The sequence below is a fragment of the Neoarius graeffei genome, chromosome 9 (genome assembly GCF_027579695.1).
Source record: "Neoarius graeffei isolate fNeoGra1 chromosome 9, fNeoGra1.pri, whole genome shotgun sequence".
Lineage (NCBI taxonomy): Eukaryota > Metazoa > Chordata > Actinopteri > Siluriformes > Ariidae > Neoarius > Neoarius graeffei.
This window is the reverse complement of record NC_083577.1, coordinates 56,611,833-56,629,778: the sequence shown is the minus strand read 5'-3', so window position 1 is coordinate 56,629,778 and position 17,946 is coordinate 56,611,833. Positions and strand designations below refer to the sequence as shown.

The window sequence follows — 17,946 nt, the reverse complement described above, 5'->3', positions numbered from 1 at the left end:
AGTCTTTGGAGGGCAGTTCCTGCCTGTGTTTCAATATCCTTCATGCATCACATTTATTTTCCCCAGTGAATGGGAATGGTTCCTGAGCATGGATGAGGGCATTTAGTGTGACTGTAGCAGAGAGGGGCATAAACAGCAATTATCCATCCTTATGAGCTGCCGGTCCTGCTGCAGTCTGATTGTATCTCTCCATTTCTCATTTCTGTGTGTCTTTACCTCTCTCTCTCTCTGGATGCTCCAGTGTGCTATATGTGCTCCCAAACAAATATGAGTGGATTCTTTCACAAAACAAGATTAAGGTACTACTGTAATAAATTACAGCGTGTAATTGTTGGCTGTATTGGACACTGCGATTTTATTCTGGGGATTGACCTTTTGGTTGAATAATTGTGGGAAGAGAATCTTGTAACACTGAAACAGTGTGTAAAGGATATCCTTTGATGCACTGTCCAAACCAAATGTACTGTGCACTAGGGCTGTAACAATATGCGTATCGAAATCGAAATCGCGATACGCAGAGCCACGATCCGTATCGCGATACAAGAAGGCAGAATCGCGGTACACCCTTTCAAACTTCTCCTCAGCCCAAAAACAGAGGTGCTTCCAAACTTCAATTTATGAATACTTTACCTTTTATTTAAATTACATTTTAAACTTACTTAAATTACTTTTATTTTTTATATCTATTAGTAAGTCGTTTTTTCGCCGACCTGCGACAATCTTCTGTGAGTCACGCAACATCCACACTCGCCACTGGCAGAGCATTCATTTCTTTTAAGCGGTCGCCATTCTGGTTGCGACGCGGGGAGCGAATCTGTAAACAAGCAGCTCATTGGCTGGCTAGGTGTGCCACAAGCCAATCACAATCACTTGACCGGAAAGGCATGCAGTGTTGCCAGATTGGGCAGGTTTAGGTGCTTTTTGGCTGGTTTTGAACATATTTTGGGGTGGAAAACGTTAGCAATATCTGGCAACACTGAAGGCATGTCTGCTTGGGCGGAAGTCTTCTGCGGTAGTTACATTTTGACACACGAGCAACGTTTCACTATAAAAATTCCGTAATTTCCATCTGTTTTCCACGATCACAGAAAATCATTGGCCCTATGAGAGTGAGACAGTGAGAGAGCCACCACCCAAAAAAAATCTTAACGGATTTACACGATTTGGAAAAATGACTTTTTCAGAACCGAAAAAAACAGAGCTTCCGGCTCAACAGTATTATTTTGAGAAATAAAACAATCTTTGGATATACATTTGTTCATTTTTGCATACATATTACTCATTCTCTGCAGTGGTCTGAATTATTTGTTATTAAATAGTTAATGTAAGTAAGTAAATGTTAATAAGTCAAATTTACTACTTTAAAAACACCTTTAAAAAAATCGTGGGTGTATCGAATCGTGGGTCAAAAATCGCGATACGAATCGAATCGTGAGTTGGGTGTATCGTTACAGCCCTACTGTGCACTGAATAAACCAAATTCTCATTACTGTTTTACAATATTTTAATAAATACTTATCAGAACATAATATACATGCATACAATATCCAACATAATATATGATTGCACTTCTAATAGCACTTGAACATAGTTTTTATCCCCCACTGGCCGAAAGGCCCGAAGGGGGATTATGTCATTTGCGATGTCCGTCCGTCTATCCGTTCATTCTGGGAAGGGTGCTCACATTCTGAAATCAACTCCTCTCACAATTTGTGGAGGAATTTCACCAAACTTGGCAGGATTCTTTGTTATATGTCAGTAATACGCATATTGCAATTTTATTAAATTTGGTCACATTTTACCAGAGTTGGAGCCCTTGATTAACAAAATTTATAATTTGACAATTTCATGAGAGTGTGTTTTCCTTCTGAAATCAACTCCTCTCACAATTTTTGGAGGAATTTCACGCAATTTAAGAGGCATTGTTATGTCCGTAGTACGCATATTGTAATTTCGTTAAATTCAGTCACATTTTACCGGACTTGTGGCTCTTGATTAACAACCTTGTACTTTCACAATTTCATGAAGGTGTGTTTTCTTTCTGAAATCAACTCCTCTCACAATTTTTGGACAAATTTCTTGAAGCTTGGCAGAAGGCCTTGTTATATGACAGTAATACTCATTGCAATTTAATTTCATTTGTGAAAATTTTACCAGAGTTTTGACCCTTCATTAAATAACTTGTACTTTTACAATTTCATGAGAGTGTACGTTCTTCTGACATCAACTCCTCACAATTTATGGAGGAATTTCACAAAACTTGACGAGGCTTTGTTATATGACGGTACTATGCATATTGTAATTTCGTTCAGTTTGGTCACATTTTACCAGAGTTACAGCCTTTGATTAACAAAATTATACTTTGATAATTTCATGTGTGTTTTCCTTCTGAAATCAACTCCTCTCACAATTTGTGGAGGAATTTCACCAAACTTGGCAAAAGGCTTTATGAGACAGTTGTACAAATTAAAATTTCGTTTTCACCAGAGTTATGCCCTTGAATATTAGCAAACTTGTACTTTGGCAATTTCATCAAGGTGTGCTTGCTTTCTTAAATCAACTTCCCTCACGGTTTTTATACCCCCGCTAGCCGAAAGGCCTGAAGGGGGATTATGACGTGGCGATGTCTGTCTGTCCCGTGAAGGGTACTCACTTTCTGAAATCAACTCCTCTCACAACTTGTGGAGGAATTTCACGAAACTTGACAGGATTCTTTGTTTTATGTCGGTAATACGCATATTACAGTTTTGTTCAGTTCAGTCGCATTTTACCAGAGTTATGGCATAGTTGCCAGCGGGGGATATTGTGTTCTCAGAGCACTCTTGTTACAGATTCTACAGGGGTTGACCAATCAAATTCAATTAGTAGCCAACCAGACAAGTGAAAACTCCAATGTGTAGCCTAGACTCATGTTTGGTTTGCCTGGAAACTCAACTGAGTAAACTAGAAAAGTGCTACCTGATGTAACAGTATGAAAAGCTAGTTAGCTATGTGCATTAATACAGACTAGGTGATACAAATGTTTATATGAATTCCTCGAGTGGGGCCATCTGTATGTAGCTGTGGTCCCAGTCCTCTTCTAAAAGTTCTAATGCAGCATCGTGTGTTTGCGTCCTTGAAAAAAAAGTTATTGTGCAACCTTGTGGTTAAGAGCTGTGGCATTCTCACATTGCACTTGCACTGTATTGCCAAAAATATGTGGACACCTGACCAATCACAACCATATGTGCTTGTTGAACATCCCATTTTTATTCTGTCTATATTCACTGGATAAGGGCAATTGTGTGCTCTGATTGGCTACTCTGCTACTAGGCTATCGACTCGTATACCCCCAAATATCTCCTGTTCCACACTCCAGCCCAGTCGGTGGTGGTAATGCACCTTTAAGTTGGTTTGCCAACAGCCAAAAAAAAAACCTAAAGAAGAAGAAAATGGCAGAGCATGTTCCTGAACCAACCAAGGACGAAATTAAAAACTTATCAAACAAAACCTCAAAACATACTAAAAAAAGTAACAAAATATGGAATGAAAGTATCTGATGGTAAGAACGTGTTTTTTTTTTTTTTTCTTTTCAAGAATAATTATTATAGCATTTTTCACAAATTGCTACTGTCATTTTGCCAGTTTGTTTACATTCTAAGCGGAAATGATTTTGTCGGCTGTTTTGTACTGTTTTTATTTATCGAATTTGCAAAAAATAAAAATGCTTTGTTTCTCAAAATCCAGTGAATGTGGATAGAATAAAACAGTTAATGTTAAATAGATTTAGTCCTCACTGCTGTTATAATAAGCTCCACTCTTCTTGCGAAGGCTTTCCACTAGATTTTGGAGCATGGGTGTGGGGGTTTGCTGATTTTGACTACAAGAGCACTAGTGAGGTCAGGCACTTGGATGAGAGAGCCCGGTGTACAGTCAACGTTCCAAATCATCATAGTCATCAAGGGAAACTGAGCTGTGTCAGTGTTTTTTTTTTTTTTTTTTTTTTTTTTTAAATCTGGTCCTGGTAATTCTCAACCACTCAATCACTATTTCGGAGCCTGTGTGTGCTGGGCCTCAATTAAGTCATTGCAGTACCCGGTTTTACATTGATTAGTGTAGCTTTATGGCCTGTAAATCAAACAACAACAGTTCAGTGTTGGAGAAAGCAAGTCTAGGATGCTATGTGGGGGTGGTTTGTATTAAAATACTCTCTAGTCTTTTTTTTTTTTTTATGTTGTCCAGATTAATAAGTAATTTTTGTCTTGAATTTGGTGTGTATTAGCAGTGTACCATTATTGTTTATGCTGATAAAGTTCATACTGAACAAAGGTATATTATTGACAAAAAGACTCGAACTAGACATGTAAAGAAGTGTACACTATACAAGTGTAGTACAGTGACATTCTTCACTTATCCTCGCTTGTTGGGAAGCTGGGTTCAGATTGCAGAATTGGCCATAATACTGTTAAGGGAATCACAGCACCACCAAGCTGTCACTGTTGGCCACTTGAGCAAGGCACAACAATGGCAGCTTGGTGGTGCTGGGATTCAGACTAAGGACCGTCTGATTGGTAGCACACCAAGCCAACACTACCTTTTTAGTTAGATTGCTAGTTGGTTAGTAACTCTGCAACCCAAAATTGCGGTATTTGGAATAACATGGCAATAGCCCCATCTCAAAATTGTTATTTATCCATGTATAAATAAATCAACTAATCTTATCCAGCTCAGTTATCCTTGAACCACGTAAGTGATCCAACTCTCAATCACTTGTAGGAGCACATTCAATCCTGACAGTTTTCCTCCTAGCATTAGCTAACTTAGGAGTAAGATGCAAGTTTGTTAGCTAGTTTTCAAATCCTTTTTTTAAGATTTGAATAGTTTAGTCAGCAGTCCTGAGCCTTATCCACTGAACCACCACTGCTTTTGCATGTGATACAGCAATAAAGAATATAAAATTTGAATTTCCGGTTAGTAATATGACAAGGCTATGCAACATTTTCCAGATGCTGATGTAAAATGCTCCATTTAATCCAAATTTGTATGGTCAGTCATGTAGAGTTCTTGACTTGTCAAGCTTAGAAGAGTAAATTATCACAACAAAGGGTAATTTAATGCACCAAATGAATTTTAATTTGCTTTGATAACACATTCAGTACAATTTTTGATGCTCTTAGGACACGGTCTGGCTGAGTGGCGATTATGGTGCTTTATGAACAAAGTGTAATTAAACAAGTTTTAAATTGGTCTCAGCTGATGAGCATAAATAACAATGTGCAAAAATTAACTTACCGGTTCCTTTAAATAACGTTCTGTTTTAAGTTAGATGTAGAATGAATTTACTGTAGGTACAAGCAGATCTCAGAAAAGCAGACATTTACCATACCGGATAAATGCAACATTACTAGGCTAATTATAACTCCTGATTTCGATGTCCTTTGAGATAAATGTCTGGCAGACAGTGGAATTACAGCAGCACGCAGGATTGCTACAATTATCATTTAAAGTGCCAACAGGATTATTTAGCAGCTCATGATATTTGAAAGTTGAAATGTATAAAAGTCAGTGCTGCAGCCAGAATGATCGAAAGCTGCCTGTATAACACAAATACGTACTCGACATGTGAAACTGAGGTTTCCCCTATCGTACATTAGCTACCAACCAGGGAGGATGAAGGCTATCATGTGCTTCCTCCCAGGCATGTGAAGCCAACAGCCTGCATCTTTTCACAGGGCGGTGTAACACACTTGGAGGAAAGTGATATCTGCCCACTTTCGCATGCATGAGCTCACAGGCGCTGTCTGATTATGTGTATGATTTGGCTAGTGTTGCTGTGATTGGGGGGGGGGGGGGGAGAGAGAGAGAGAGAGTGAGAGTATGCTGGCCCTCCCTCACCGAGAGCATGACAAGTTTTTCTCTCCTGGAGTCCTGGCCATGGATGGGTGTGACAATGCTGGGGTTTGAACTCATGACCTCTGAGCAGTAGGGAGTGTTGCACCCCTTTGGAGCTTACCCCAAACTCTGATTTTAAATTGATTTGAAACCATAAACAAATTTGGCTTGAATGTGATTTGGGCAAGTCAGATTTCATGTGTGTTTTTGAATAAAACCCATCTTGCACAAATTGTACAAGTCACAAATCACATTTGAGCTGCCTGTCTGGACAATAATTTACAAATTTTTGTGATTTTAAACAGAATTTGAATAAGACCTACAGTTACCCTTCTGGAGATGCTTTACAATGCTTATGAATTAAGCTGATGGTCAGCCTGTGCATTAAGTGTTCTCTGATTGATTTAGATTTTGTTGGCCTGTTTTGTTTCCACTGCAGGTGTGGGGCTTATACTAGTGCATCTCAAAATATTAGAATATCATGAAAAAGTTCTTTTTTTTTTTTTTTGGTAATTTAATTCAAAAAGGTAAACTTTGAAATATTTTACTTTACGTGTAATGAATATATAAAAGCTTTTTTTTAACTTGATTTATGGATTGTAGCTCATGAAAATCAGAAATCCAGTATCTCAAATTATTAAAATATTTAATTTTGAGTTTGAGTAAAATAGCATAAATACCTTGTATCTCTTGGTCTAATTCAATGCACATAATGACCATCATGGGGAAGACTGCTAGCTTGACAGTTGTCCAGAAGATGATCATCGACACCCTCCACAAGGAGGGTAAGCTGCAGAAGGTCATTGCTGAAAAGGCTGGCTGGAAAAGGTGCACAAGGAACAGGGATGACTGCAGCTGTGAGAGGATTGTCAAGAAAAGTTGATTCAAGAACTTGGGAGAGCTTCCCAAGGAGTGGACTGAGGCTGATGTCAGTCCATCAAGAGCTACCACACACGGATGTCTTCAGGAAACGGGCTACAACTGTCACATTCCTAAGATCAAGCCACTCCTGAACCAGAGACAATGTCAGAAGTGTCTTACCTGGGCTAATGAGACAAAGAACTGGACTGTTGCTCAGTGGACTTGATAAAACATAGTGGACCAACACCAGCAGATGACATGGCACCCCAAATCATCACAGACTGTGGAAACTTCACACTGGACTTCAAACACCTTGGATTCTGTGCCTCTCCACTCTTCCTCCAGACTCTAGGACCTTGATTTCCAAATGAAATGCAAGTTTTACTTTCATCTGAAAAGAGGACTTTGGACCACTGAGCAACAGTCCAGTTCTTTCTCTCCTTAGACCAGGTAAGACGCTTCTGACGTTGTCTCTGGTTCAGGAGTGGCTTGATCTTAGGAATGTGACAGTTGTAGCCTGAGGACTTCTGTGGGTGGTGGCTCTTGATGGACTGACTCCAGCCTCAGTCCACTGCTTGTGAAGCTCTCCCAAGTTCTTGAATTAACTTTGCTTGATAATCCTCTCAAGTCTGCGGTCAAGTTGCTTGTGCACCTTTTCCAGCCAGCCTTTTCAGCAATGACCTTCTGTGACTTACCCTCCTTGTGGAGGGTGTTGATGGACAACTGTCAAGTCAGCAGTCTTCCCCATGATTGTGATTTGTATGTACTGAACTAGACTGAGAGATGCACAGTATTTTATACTGTTTTACTCAAACTTAAAATTAAATATTCTGATAATTTGAGATACTAGATTTGAGTTTCATGATCTATAAGCCATAATCATCAAAATTAAAACAAAAAAGCCTTGAAATAATTCACTTTACATGTAATGCATATAGGATATATGAAAGTTTCCCTTTTTGAATTTAAATGGCAAAAAAAAAAACTTTTCATGATGTTTCAATATGTTGAGATGCACTAGTATATATTGCATAGTGACTGTGTATATTGATGGACAAATAGGATTAGTTGTACTTGCTGTACCAATGGGAAATGGATGAAATCCTCTTTCCTCGCTGTGCTGGATGTGTTATTCATGACTTTCAGTATCCATAATCCATCTCACACAGACTCCCCCTTTTGCAGACAGAGAATCTGGATGGGGCCTTCCCAGTCCCAGACATCAAGCTTCACAGTAATCCATCTGCGTTTAATGTGTACTGTAATGTTCGGCGGTGTGTACTGGACTGGCAGCAGAAGGAGACCTCCCTGGCCCTGGCTTCCCGGAACTCTGTGCAGAGTGGTGACTCAGACAGTGAGGAGGAGGAGGAGTACCGTGAACCTGCTGTCAAACTACCCAAGGTTAGTGGATCACAACAATGTTGATGATCCTACTGCGAACCTAACATTTCATCTATTAATGTACATTTATTCTGAATCACACTGACACAGGCCATCTGCCTAGTTACTAACTATGTGAATAGAAACCAGTGCAACAAGCAAATGAGGTGGCTTTTACACACGTTATGTTCAGTGTATTGAGCTTAATGTGTGTAAAAGCCACCTCATTTGCTTGTTGCACTGGTTTCTGTTCACATAGTTAGCAACTAGGATAAAATTGATGAGCCACACCATGAAGTTATGGGAAAGGGTATTGGGGGTGAGATTGAGAAGAGAGGTAGTAATCTGTGAACAGCAGTACGGGTTTATGCCAAGGAAGAGCATGTCGGATGCAATTTTTGCTTTAAGAATGTTAATGGAGAAGTACAGGGAAGGCCAGAGAAAGCTACATTGTGTGTTTGTAGACGTGGAGAAGGCATACGACGGAGTGCCGAGAGATGAGTTATGGTATTGTATGAGAAAGAGTGGAGTTAATGAGAAGTATATTAGAGTGGTGCAAAACATGTATGAGAACAGTGAAACAGCAGTGAGGTGCGCAGTTGGAACGACTGAATGGTTCAAGGTGAAGGTGGGACTTCATCAAGGATCTGCTTTGAGTCCTTTCTTGTTTGCCATAGTGATGGGTAGCTTGACGGACGAAGTGAGGCAAGAGTCACCATGGAACATGATATTGTGATATGTGGTGAAAGTAGAAAGGAGGTTGAGTTGGGTTTAGAGAGATGGAGGGATGCATTAGAACGAAGAGAAATGAAGGTGAGCAGTAGCAAAACAGAATACATGTGCATCAATGAGAATGGAGATGAGTGTAGTGAAGATGCAAGGAGTGGACGTAAAGAAAGTTGGTGAATTCAAGTACCTGGGGTCAACTGTGCAGGAAAATGGGGGCTGCGATAGTGAGGTGAGAAAGAGAGTGCAGGCAGGGTGGAGCAGTTGGAGAAGGATTTCCGGAGTCATTTGTGATAGGAAAGTCCCAGCAAAAGTGAAAGGTAAGATGTATAAGACAGTAGTGAGGCCAGCTGTGATGTATGGATTGGAGACCGTACCCTTAACGAAGAGACAGGAGGCAAAGTTGGAGGTGGCGGAGTTGAGGATGTTAAGGTTTGCGATGGGAGTGACGAGGTTGGACAGGATAAGGAATGAGCACATCAGAGGGACAGCACATGTGGAAAGCTTGGGAATTAAGTTTAAGAGAGATGAGACTGAGATGGTATGGGCACATCCTGAGAAGAGATGCAGAGCATGTTGGAAGGAGAATGTTGAGGATGGAGCTGCCAGGCACATGAAAACAAGAAGGGCCAAAGAGGAGATACATGGATGTGATGAGAGAGGACATGAAAGTGGCAGGTGTGGTAGAGAAGGATGCGGAAGACAGGGAGCAATGGAGACGAAAGATCCGCTGTGGCGACCCCTAATCGGGAGCAGCCAGAAGTTCAGTTCAGTGCAGTGAACTGACCTCAATGATGGCCGAGATTGATGATCTTGTCAAAACTTAGCAAATTTGCTAACAAATACCGAAAGCTATTAACGGTGATGCATTAAATTAATAGTGGCGTGCAAAACCCCATACTTAAGAGAATGCATCGACCTGATTTTATGATGGCTTGACTGTACGATGTATGTACATACATACGTGTACCACCACAGGGAACACAATCATAAGTGCAAGGCAATGTATCTCATAAACACTTGACCACCGGACGATGAAATTTGTATCTTTTATTTACATACGATGGATGGCTTTTTCTCCAGCACTTATCATTTTATTTGCTTTTATAAAGTAATGTGGGATTATTTACTAATACATTTTACGACAATTTTGTATAAAACTAGTTGCATCAGTTTTATTAGTCCACTAACTTGTTGGACAATTGACAGCTTCTGTCACGTAAGGGTGATAGATGGATGTAAGTGCAGGAAGAATTTTGTTGATATTACTATCACAAGAAAATGCAGCAATTTATTGACATGAAATGCACTACATCATGCAGTTCGATGGTTCAGATGTTATAATAATATTCTATTCAGGTTGCTTTTATGCCCTTGCAATTATTTTGCTCATCGGGAGCCCCACTTTTAGGTACTGCCTAAATATCTGTATTAAAACCCATTCATATGCTTTAATATGCATTTAAATACACCCCGGTAGTATGTCTACTGAGAAATTTTATTGTGTTTCAAAATGAAATTGAAGGAATATAGACTTGTAATTACAGAACTATGACCAGTATTTAGCAAATTAAAATTTTTACCCACTCTTATTCCGGTGTATTCCATTGTTTGATATGCTGTTCGATTTGTATCGAACCGAGTCTCGTATCAAACAATACAAAACTGTATGCTGTATTGTTCCACACCTGTTCCAGTGGTAGTGTTCTCTTGTTTCTTGTCAAACACATTCCTGACAAGCAGCAAATCTCGTTCAGTGGGTGATTTTGTTAATGGTTGATGACAGTTTGGATGAAAATACCATATTTTAGAGGATATTGACTTTGCTTCTGTCAGTATTTATTTGTGTATTTGTCTGTATGAACACTATCAGAGAAGTAATAGATTTTTGGTTTCTCTCTGCCTAGTGCAGTAACACTCATGGTTTGTTCCTTTTTTTTTTTTTTTTTTCCGGTCAGATCATTGGCATTGGACTGTGCGGAGTGTTTGAGCTTATTAAGGAGACGCGGTTTTCACACCCCTCACTTTGTCTGAGGAGCCTGCAAGCGCTCCTGGACATGCTACAGGGACAACAGCCTGAGAGCTTCCAGACAGAACCTCCAGATGTGCTGGGTGAGTTTTCTTCTCTCTCTCTCTTTGGAAATGCATTCAGGGTTCTCCTCTTTTCAAAAATAAAAGGTGGTGGCGGGGGTTCGGGGGCCTCCCCCAACGGGGTCCGGGGCGGAGTCCTGAAGCTGACTGACTGGGCTTTTTTTGACAGTGAAACTGGCCAATAAGTGGATAGGAAATGCTAAATCATTGTTAAAATCATTTTTACAAAAAATTAACACATTCTTACTGTACATATCATCTGATGGACAACGGCCAAAGATAGAACTTTTAATACAAGATGTTTTATTGGGTCCGGTTTCCCAAAGTAGCAGCAGAAATTTAACACAAAATAAATTATAATAATTAATAAAATAAAAGTTCAAGTAATTATTAAAAAAACCAAACAACTTTGTCTACAAAACAGAATACTGTATTGCACTATGTTTGCACCGCCTGGTTACATGACTACTACATAACAGATAGTGCCTATGACCCAACTAATCCACCTCCCTTCAGAGGGCTAGATAAAGTGGCCTGTCCCCACCCACTGGAAGATCCCAATTACTTTATATTACCAACATCGCATAAACCATACATTTACATCACAATTTCAGGTCTAAGTGCATGCTGATAATCTCTATAATTCATTAACAAAATACCCAATTACAATAAATGCATACTTTTTTTTACAATACACATAATTAGTGTTAATTGGGTGAAACCACTCCAATCCATGCATGAGCTGGTGTGTGCACCAGAGACTGGCACTACTAAGCCACCCCGGCCTCCGTAGTTTGGGTCCTTTGACCCAGGAACCCGGATGTCCTGCAGTAAACAACCACAGTGAAGCAATGGGAAAATGCAGCTCTCGCCTACACAATCACAGATACGTAAAATAAAAGACCTGAACTTAACTTGTGTGTGTGTGTGTGTGTGTGTGTGTGCGCGCTGTTATATGATTACTGTAACTGTGTATGATCAGAAAAGACGACAGATAAGCATAACCGTTGCACAATAACGCTACAAACAACCTGCGTGTGCACCGCAAATTTATTTAGCTGCAGCTTGTAGCTTCCAACGTTACTGTGTGTCAGTATAGTGTAATGTGGTGCGGTGTAGTGTAGTGTAACACAGGGATAGACCTCAATCTGCAGAGCTCTGTGTCACAATCTGTATGCAGCCGGCCGGATGTTTTTCTACTGCAATTGCGTGGCCATTTCAGGTAGCCCCGTATGCATTCGTTTAATGGTCTTCTGCGTGTTAAATAGTTACAAAATTATAATAAAGCGAATACTTAATGATTTATTTAGTGTATACTGATGAAGTTACTTTTTTTTTTTTGGCCATGGGAAGGGTGGCGGGCCAGAATTATAACATGGCGGTGTGCCACTTTAAAAGGGCCCGTGGAGAACAATGACATTGGTTTTGTTCTTCTGTGTACAGAATCTCTCTTCCACCTGCTGCTGGAGACCACGGTGCGGAGTACAGGAATGAATGACCCTACTGGTCAGGCACTGACCGCTCTATCCTGTGCCTGCTTGTTCAGCTTGGTGGTGGCCTGGGGAGACACTGGGAAAACCCTACAGGCTGTATCTGCTATCCTCACCAATAATGGCAGCCATGCCTGCCAGACTATCCAGGTTAGATCAGCTTTTTATCTGCACTTTGTCAGAATCCAAAAGAGAGGCGCTTTCTTCACTGAGACATGGATAACTAGGTGAGATCTAGATAAAGTCAAAAGATAATTGGGTTTTATCCAGGGCTTTGAACCAGAATTTTTTTCCTATTGGTTCGTTCCGAACAGAAATGGAATTTTAACGTTTCCGGTTTTGGGTTCCACCATTAAATAGACGTTCCCGAACCGGTTAGAACAAAAAAAATTTTATTCCCAGAATATGAGTAGCACGCTGTGTGAGCACAATTGCTATCAGGCGCATTAAAATATTAATAACTTTTCTAGAATTTCACCAAAACTCATTGAATTTTCAGCATTGTAAGAGAACTCCCTAAAGTATTATTCAGCAAAACCCCAGAATGATAGCACAAATCTAGAATTTTTAACAGAATTTTAGTTCTTAAAATTTAACGTAATTATGGACGTCACGCGTAACATTTACACCCGTGAAAAATCACGTTGAATGCTGTTTTGAAAGTTTTGATCAGATATTCTCTATAATAAAAATCGCTTAAATATTATAAACACACAGTCTTTTAATGTATCAAAAAATAATTTTGATAAAGCAAGGAAATTCGGAAGAAAATTTTTTTCTTTTGCTTGTTGTGCGCGTCACGCTACCAAAATATAACTAACCCGTTCACGAACAATTCCAACTTTCATGGACTTGTAGCACGAATAAACCTTTCAAAAAATGTATATAATACTTCTCACCCAGTAAATTAGAATCCTGGTGATTTATATCCTCGTAGCTTCAGTAGATCTAGAGATTTAGTCGATTTAGTAAATCCCAAACGCTGTGAAACACGCCAGCCATCTATGGTGAGAAGTGCTGCTGTAGTTGAGAAACTCTCATTTCTCCCGCTTCCAACTAACTCCGTGACCCAGACCAAAATAACAATGTCATGCTCATCACTTAAGGATGATTTATGCCAAGTTTCACGGAAAAATACAGCGAAATAAACTTGCTAGAAGCATTTTTCAAAATCCCAAACATTATGAAACATTTCTTGTAGGGTTTCAGGTTACAAATTTCGAGAATAGAGAAATTGCGGCACAAAAGTTTGCCACTAAACTCGCGAAAATACTCCACCCTAGCGAGTTTCACAACCGAACTAGGCTACGTGACAGTCTGTGACCACCCAGGAATGTTCTAGAAGGTACGCTTCTAGGCACGTGCGATCGAGAAAGACGCCACGTGAAGGTAGTAAAGGTAGCATTTCCACTGTCTTATGACGTTTTTGCTTGTTTTAGCGTGATAAACAATGCATTATGGGTAATCATTAAAATGCTGATTTCAAGGTTAAGATGGGTAAAAACAACTAATTTATATAGATATTGTAAAAATTGTGCCTAATAGTTATTTCAGTACATAAAATCAAAACCTGAATTTTAAATTTTTTTCCCTATGTTACACCATTGTGCATCTATAGCACGCTACTCATCTGAACGGTTAATTATGTTCCCTGTCAGCTGTTTAACAAATGGCTATAAAATTATGTCTCTGTCTCATCCAGCTTAAGCCAAATGTAGGCTAATTCTATTACAACCTTCATTAAATAAGACAAGAAATAATTCAAAACAATTATTATTTCAAATGTTGGCGATTTGGATTCTCAGTATGTCTTCCCATCTACACAAACAGAAAAAGTGCCAAAAATGAAAGAGAATTCGTTTAGTGTGTTACCAAAGGCTAGTCAGGCCCTATGCATTGATAGGCTAACAGAGGTTAACGTCATTTAATCTTTGCGAGCCTCTCATTAACGTGGACAAATATATTGATATCGTGTTTGAATTGACATTTTTGAATAACGATAGACTGCAATATTTACCTCTTATTTAAGATGTGGAGACGTGATAGTAGTCCACCCTCCCGCTCTCTACATTGTCAGCGAACGTCACACAGGAAGTGAACCCCAGCGGGTCATAGAAACTTGCGCAGGAGAAGAATGACTTTTTTATTTGTAGGCTACGGAAACTTTGAGGAATGAAATAAAAACCGGTATTAACCGGTTACCATTATTTTTAATAAGCGTTTCTGTTCCGGAACATAAAAAATAATAAAGTTTCTGGTTTCGTTTCTGTTCCATGTGAAATAGAAAAAGTTCCCGGTTTTCGTTTTCATTCCGTGAACCGGTTCAAAGCCCTGGTTTTATCATGTTTCAGAGTAATATTTTGTATAACATTCCTTAAAGCACTTGCAGTGCTGTTGTTGTCTGAGCAGTGAGAATATTATGGTCATCTCCAGAATCACTGCCATCTATCACTACTGGGGGGGGAGAAGCACTTACCACACAAAAATGGTTATAAAGGATGTATCAAAGACCTAAGCAATTAAAAATACCATTAGACACAGTCAGGCTCATAATAATGAAACAAAACCAAAAGCCTAGAATGATTGAAAAATTTCCAGAAAGAAGCTGCATGAGTACAGTATATTGCATCCAACTAGAAGAACAGACTTGCACAGTTTTATTGATTTTGGGGGTGTAAGGTTTTAAAAATGACATTCTTTTCAGGGCAGACTTCACCATATAATAATTGCTGCCGTGCTGATCATTTTGAAACCCAATATTTTTGTGGTTTGATGAAAGCAAGGTTGAACTTTTTGGCCACAATTCCAAAAGGTATGTTTGGCGCAAAAACAACACTGCACATCACCAAAAGAACACCATATCCACGGTGAAGCATGGTGGTGGCAGCATCATGTTTTGGGGTGGGTGTTTTTTTTTTTTTTTTTTTTCCTCTCAGCTGGAACAGGGGCTTTAGTCAAGGTGGAGGGAATTATGAATAGTTCTAAATACCAGTCAATTTTTGGCCCAAAACCTTCAGGTATCTGCTAGAAAGCTGAAGATGAAGAGGAATTTAATCTTTCAGCATGACAATGACCCCAAAAAAGTTTTGGAATGGCCCAGCCAGAGCCCAGACTTAAATTCTATTGAAAATCTATGTGATGACCTGAAGAGGGCTGTGACAAGAGATGCCCTCGCAATTTGGAGTGCTTTTGCAAGGAAGAGTGGGCAAATATTGCCAAGTCTAGAAGTGGCCGCTGATCGACTCCGACCCAAAAAGACTGAATGCTGTAATTAAATCAAAACGTGCTTCAACAAAGTATTAGTTTAAGGGTGTGCACAGGGTGTGCACACTTGCGCAACCAGCTTATTGTATGTTTTTAATTTTTTGTTTTTCCCCCTAACAGGTTTGTTTGTTTGTTTTTCAATTGAATTGTACAGGTTATAGGTCACATTAAAGGTGGGAAAAGTCTTGAAATTATTTATCGTGGTCTCTTATTTATTTATTTTATTTTTTTTTTTAACATCAGAAATCCTATCATTTTAATGGGGTGTGTACACTTTTTATACCCACTGTAATTGCTGCATGTTGAATTTGCATAGAAGGTTAAAAGGATCCAGTTAGATCCGTTATTCCTGACTGACTGCAACGGAGTTGTGCGTGGGCGTGAAAGAATGCATTCAAATGCAATTTCATACTCTTGCTTTTTTTTTTTTTTGCTACCAATTAATCATGGAGGAGCCAACAGACACTGTTACATCCAGACTGTGAGGTTCCACATGAAGATAATGGGTTAGTAAGAATGATGACGAGTATGTGGTTGTGTTCACAGGTATGACACATTAGAAAGCATAACGAATCTACTTAATGTGTAAAATGTTTCACGATTTTGTGCCAACATGTGCTGTCGAACTGGGAAATGCAATGCACACGTCTCCCTTTTCCTTTTGAATAATATGTTACATTAGGACATTTAGTACAACACTAATGACTGTCGTTGCTTGTAATTTTCTCTGGTTCCGAGCTTGCTGAAGAAAAGCTCTTGATTTTCATTTCTGCTGTACAAATTAGTACAAGTCAAGTTGTGTGCATGATGCAGAAGTAGAGATGCCTGCCCATCCTCGTATTCCTTGCTGTACCTCATGGTTCTGTCAGGCCAGTTTGCTTTACAATGCTGACGTGAAAATATTGCAGGGTTAAAAAAAATCACAGAGTGACTGGTCTGATGGAAAGGCCAGAGGAATTACTGGCTAACGGTACTGCACGGAGTCTGTGGAGTAAAACCAACGGAAATTAGGGCTGCTCGATTATGGAAAAAATAATAATCATGATTATTTCAGTCAATATTGAAATCACGATTATTCAAACGATTTTTTGAAACAATACATTTATTCAGCATTTCTCTTTAAAACAAAAAAACCCTCTTTGTTATTGATCTGTGGTTGGTTGAAGAGAGCAACTGGACTTGCTTGAAGATTCTTGAAAATGTTTTGCCTCTCATCCTAAAGGCTTCCTCAGTTCTGTCTGACTAAAGGGAGTATCCAGTATTTATCCTCTCATGGATCATCATAGAATCCGAATCAGAATGCTGATGGCTGCATTGTAGGTGGCTGATAAAAGATGTCATAGACACCCACCTCTGTTCCATGATGGTCGTTCCAGGTTGACAAAAATGAACGATCCTCTCTGGCTGAGATGTTTGCCAGTTTTCTGGAAGTCCTCTCAACCTGGAACGATGGAGTATGAGAGGACTTCCAGAAAACTGGCAGACATCTTAGCCAGAGAGGATCGTTCATTTTTGTCAACCTGGAACGACCATCATTGAACAGAGGTGGGTGTCTATGACATCTTTTATCAGCCACCTACAATGCAGCCATCAGCATTCTGATTCGGATTCTATGATGATCCATGAGAGGATAAATACTGGATACTCCCTAGTAGTCAGACAGAACTGAGGAAGCCTTTAGCAGACCTGTTTACTCCTACGATTTGTCCGTAGTTCCTACGATTTTTCAAAACAAAATACGGACTACGAATTCTTGTCCAAAAACTACGATTTATGGCCGAAATGTTGCCAAATGTTTCATCAGGCTTCCGTCTAAACGGGGGACCAGGGGCGCTGCGCCCTCTTACTCTCGGCGTGCGCCCCCTTACCGACTCCGTGAAAACATCCCAGCAACACTACGTGACAGTGTGTCTGATCATCAAATACGTTATAATTGCTCCAAAAATATTCCAATCATAGTAGATACACCGCCAGACGGTGCAAAAACAATCCGAATTGGCGTTTTCCAGACTGAGGCGCCATGTTGTTTAGTTGTTTACTTGTCACGGCTGCTCTCGCGAGATTTGACATGGGTTACATACAAGGTCAGCTGACTTGTAGAGCGAGATTTCTCGAGACTGAATGACCTTTCACCCACCGGCGCGGGAGCTTTTGACAGAAGTAGTCCGCGAGTTGTTTTTGTTGACACTTGGGCATTTAAAGATGTCATCCCGCGGCACGAAATGGAAGAAAGCCAAAGACTGTCCGGGGCAGAAGAAGATTA

General features: G+C 39.7%; 1 protein-coding gene across 9 annotated transcripts in view; it reads left to right on the top strand.

The window, feature by feature from the left end:
* Positions 1-17,946, top strand: part of mycbp2 (MYC binding protein 2) — a 134,275-nt gene that overhangs the window by 19,550 nt on the left and 96,779 nt on the right. For all 9 annotated transcript variants that reach the window (XM_060929884.1, XM_060929889.1, XM_060929881.1 and 6 more), the window contains exons 3-5: positions 7,918-8,133; positions 10,797-10,950; positions 12,373-12,569. In XM_060929884.1, coding sequence (XP_060785867.1) covers positions 7,918-8,133; positions 10,797-10,950; positions 12,373-12,569 — 567 coding nt within the window. The remainder of the gene's footprint in view (positions 1-7,917; positions 8,134-10,796; positions 10,951-12,372; positions 12,570-17,946) is intronic.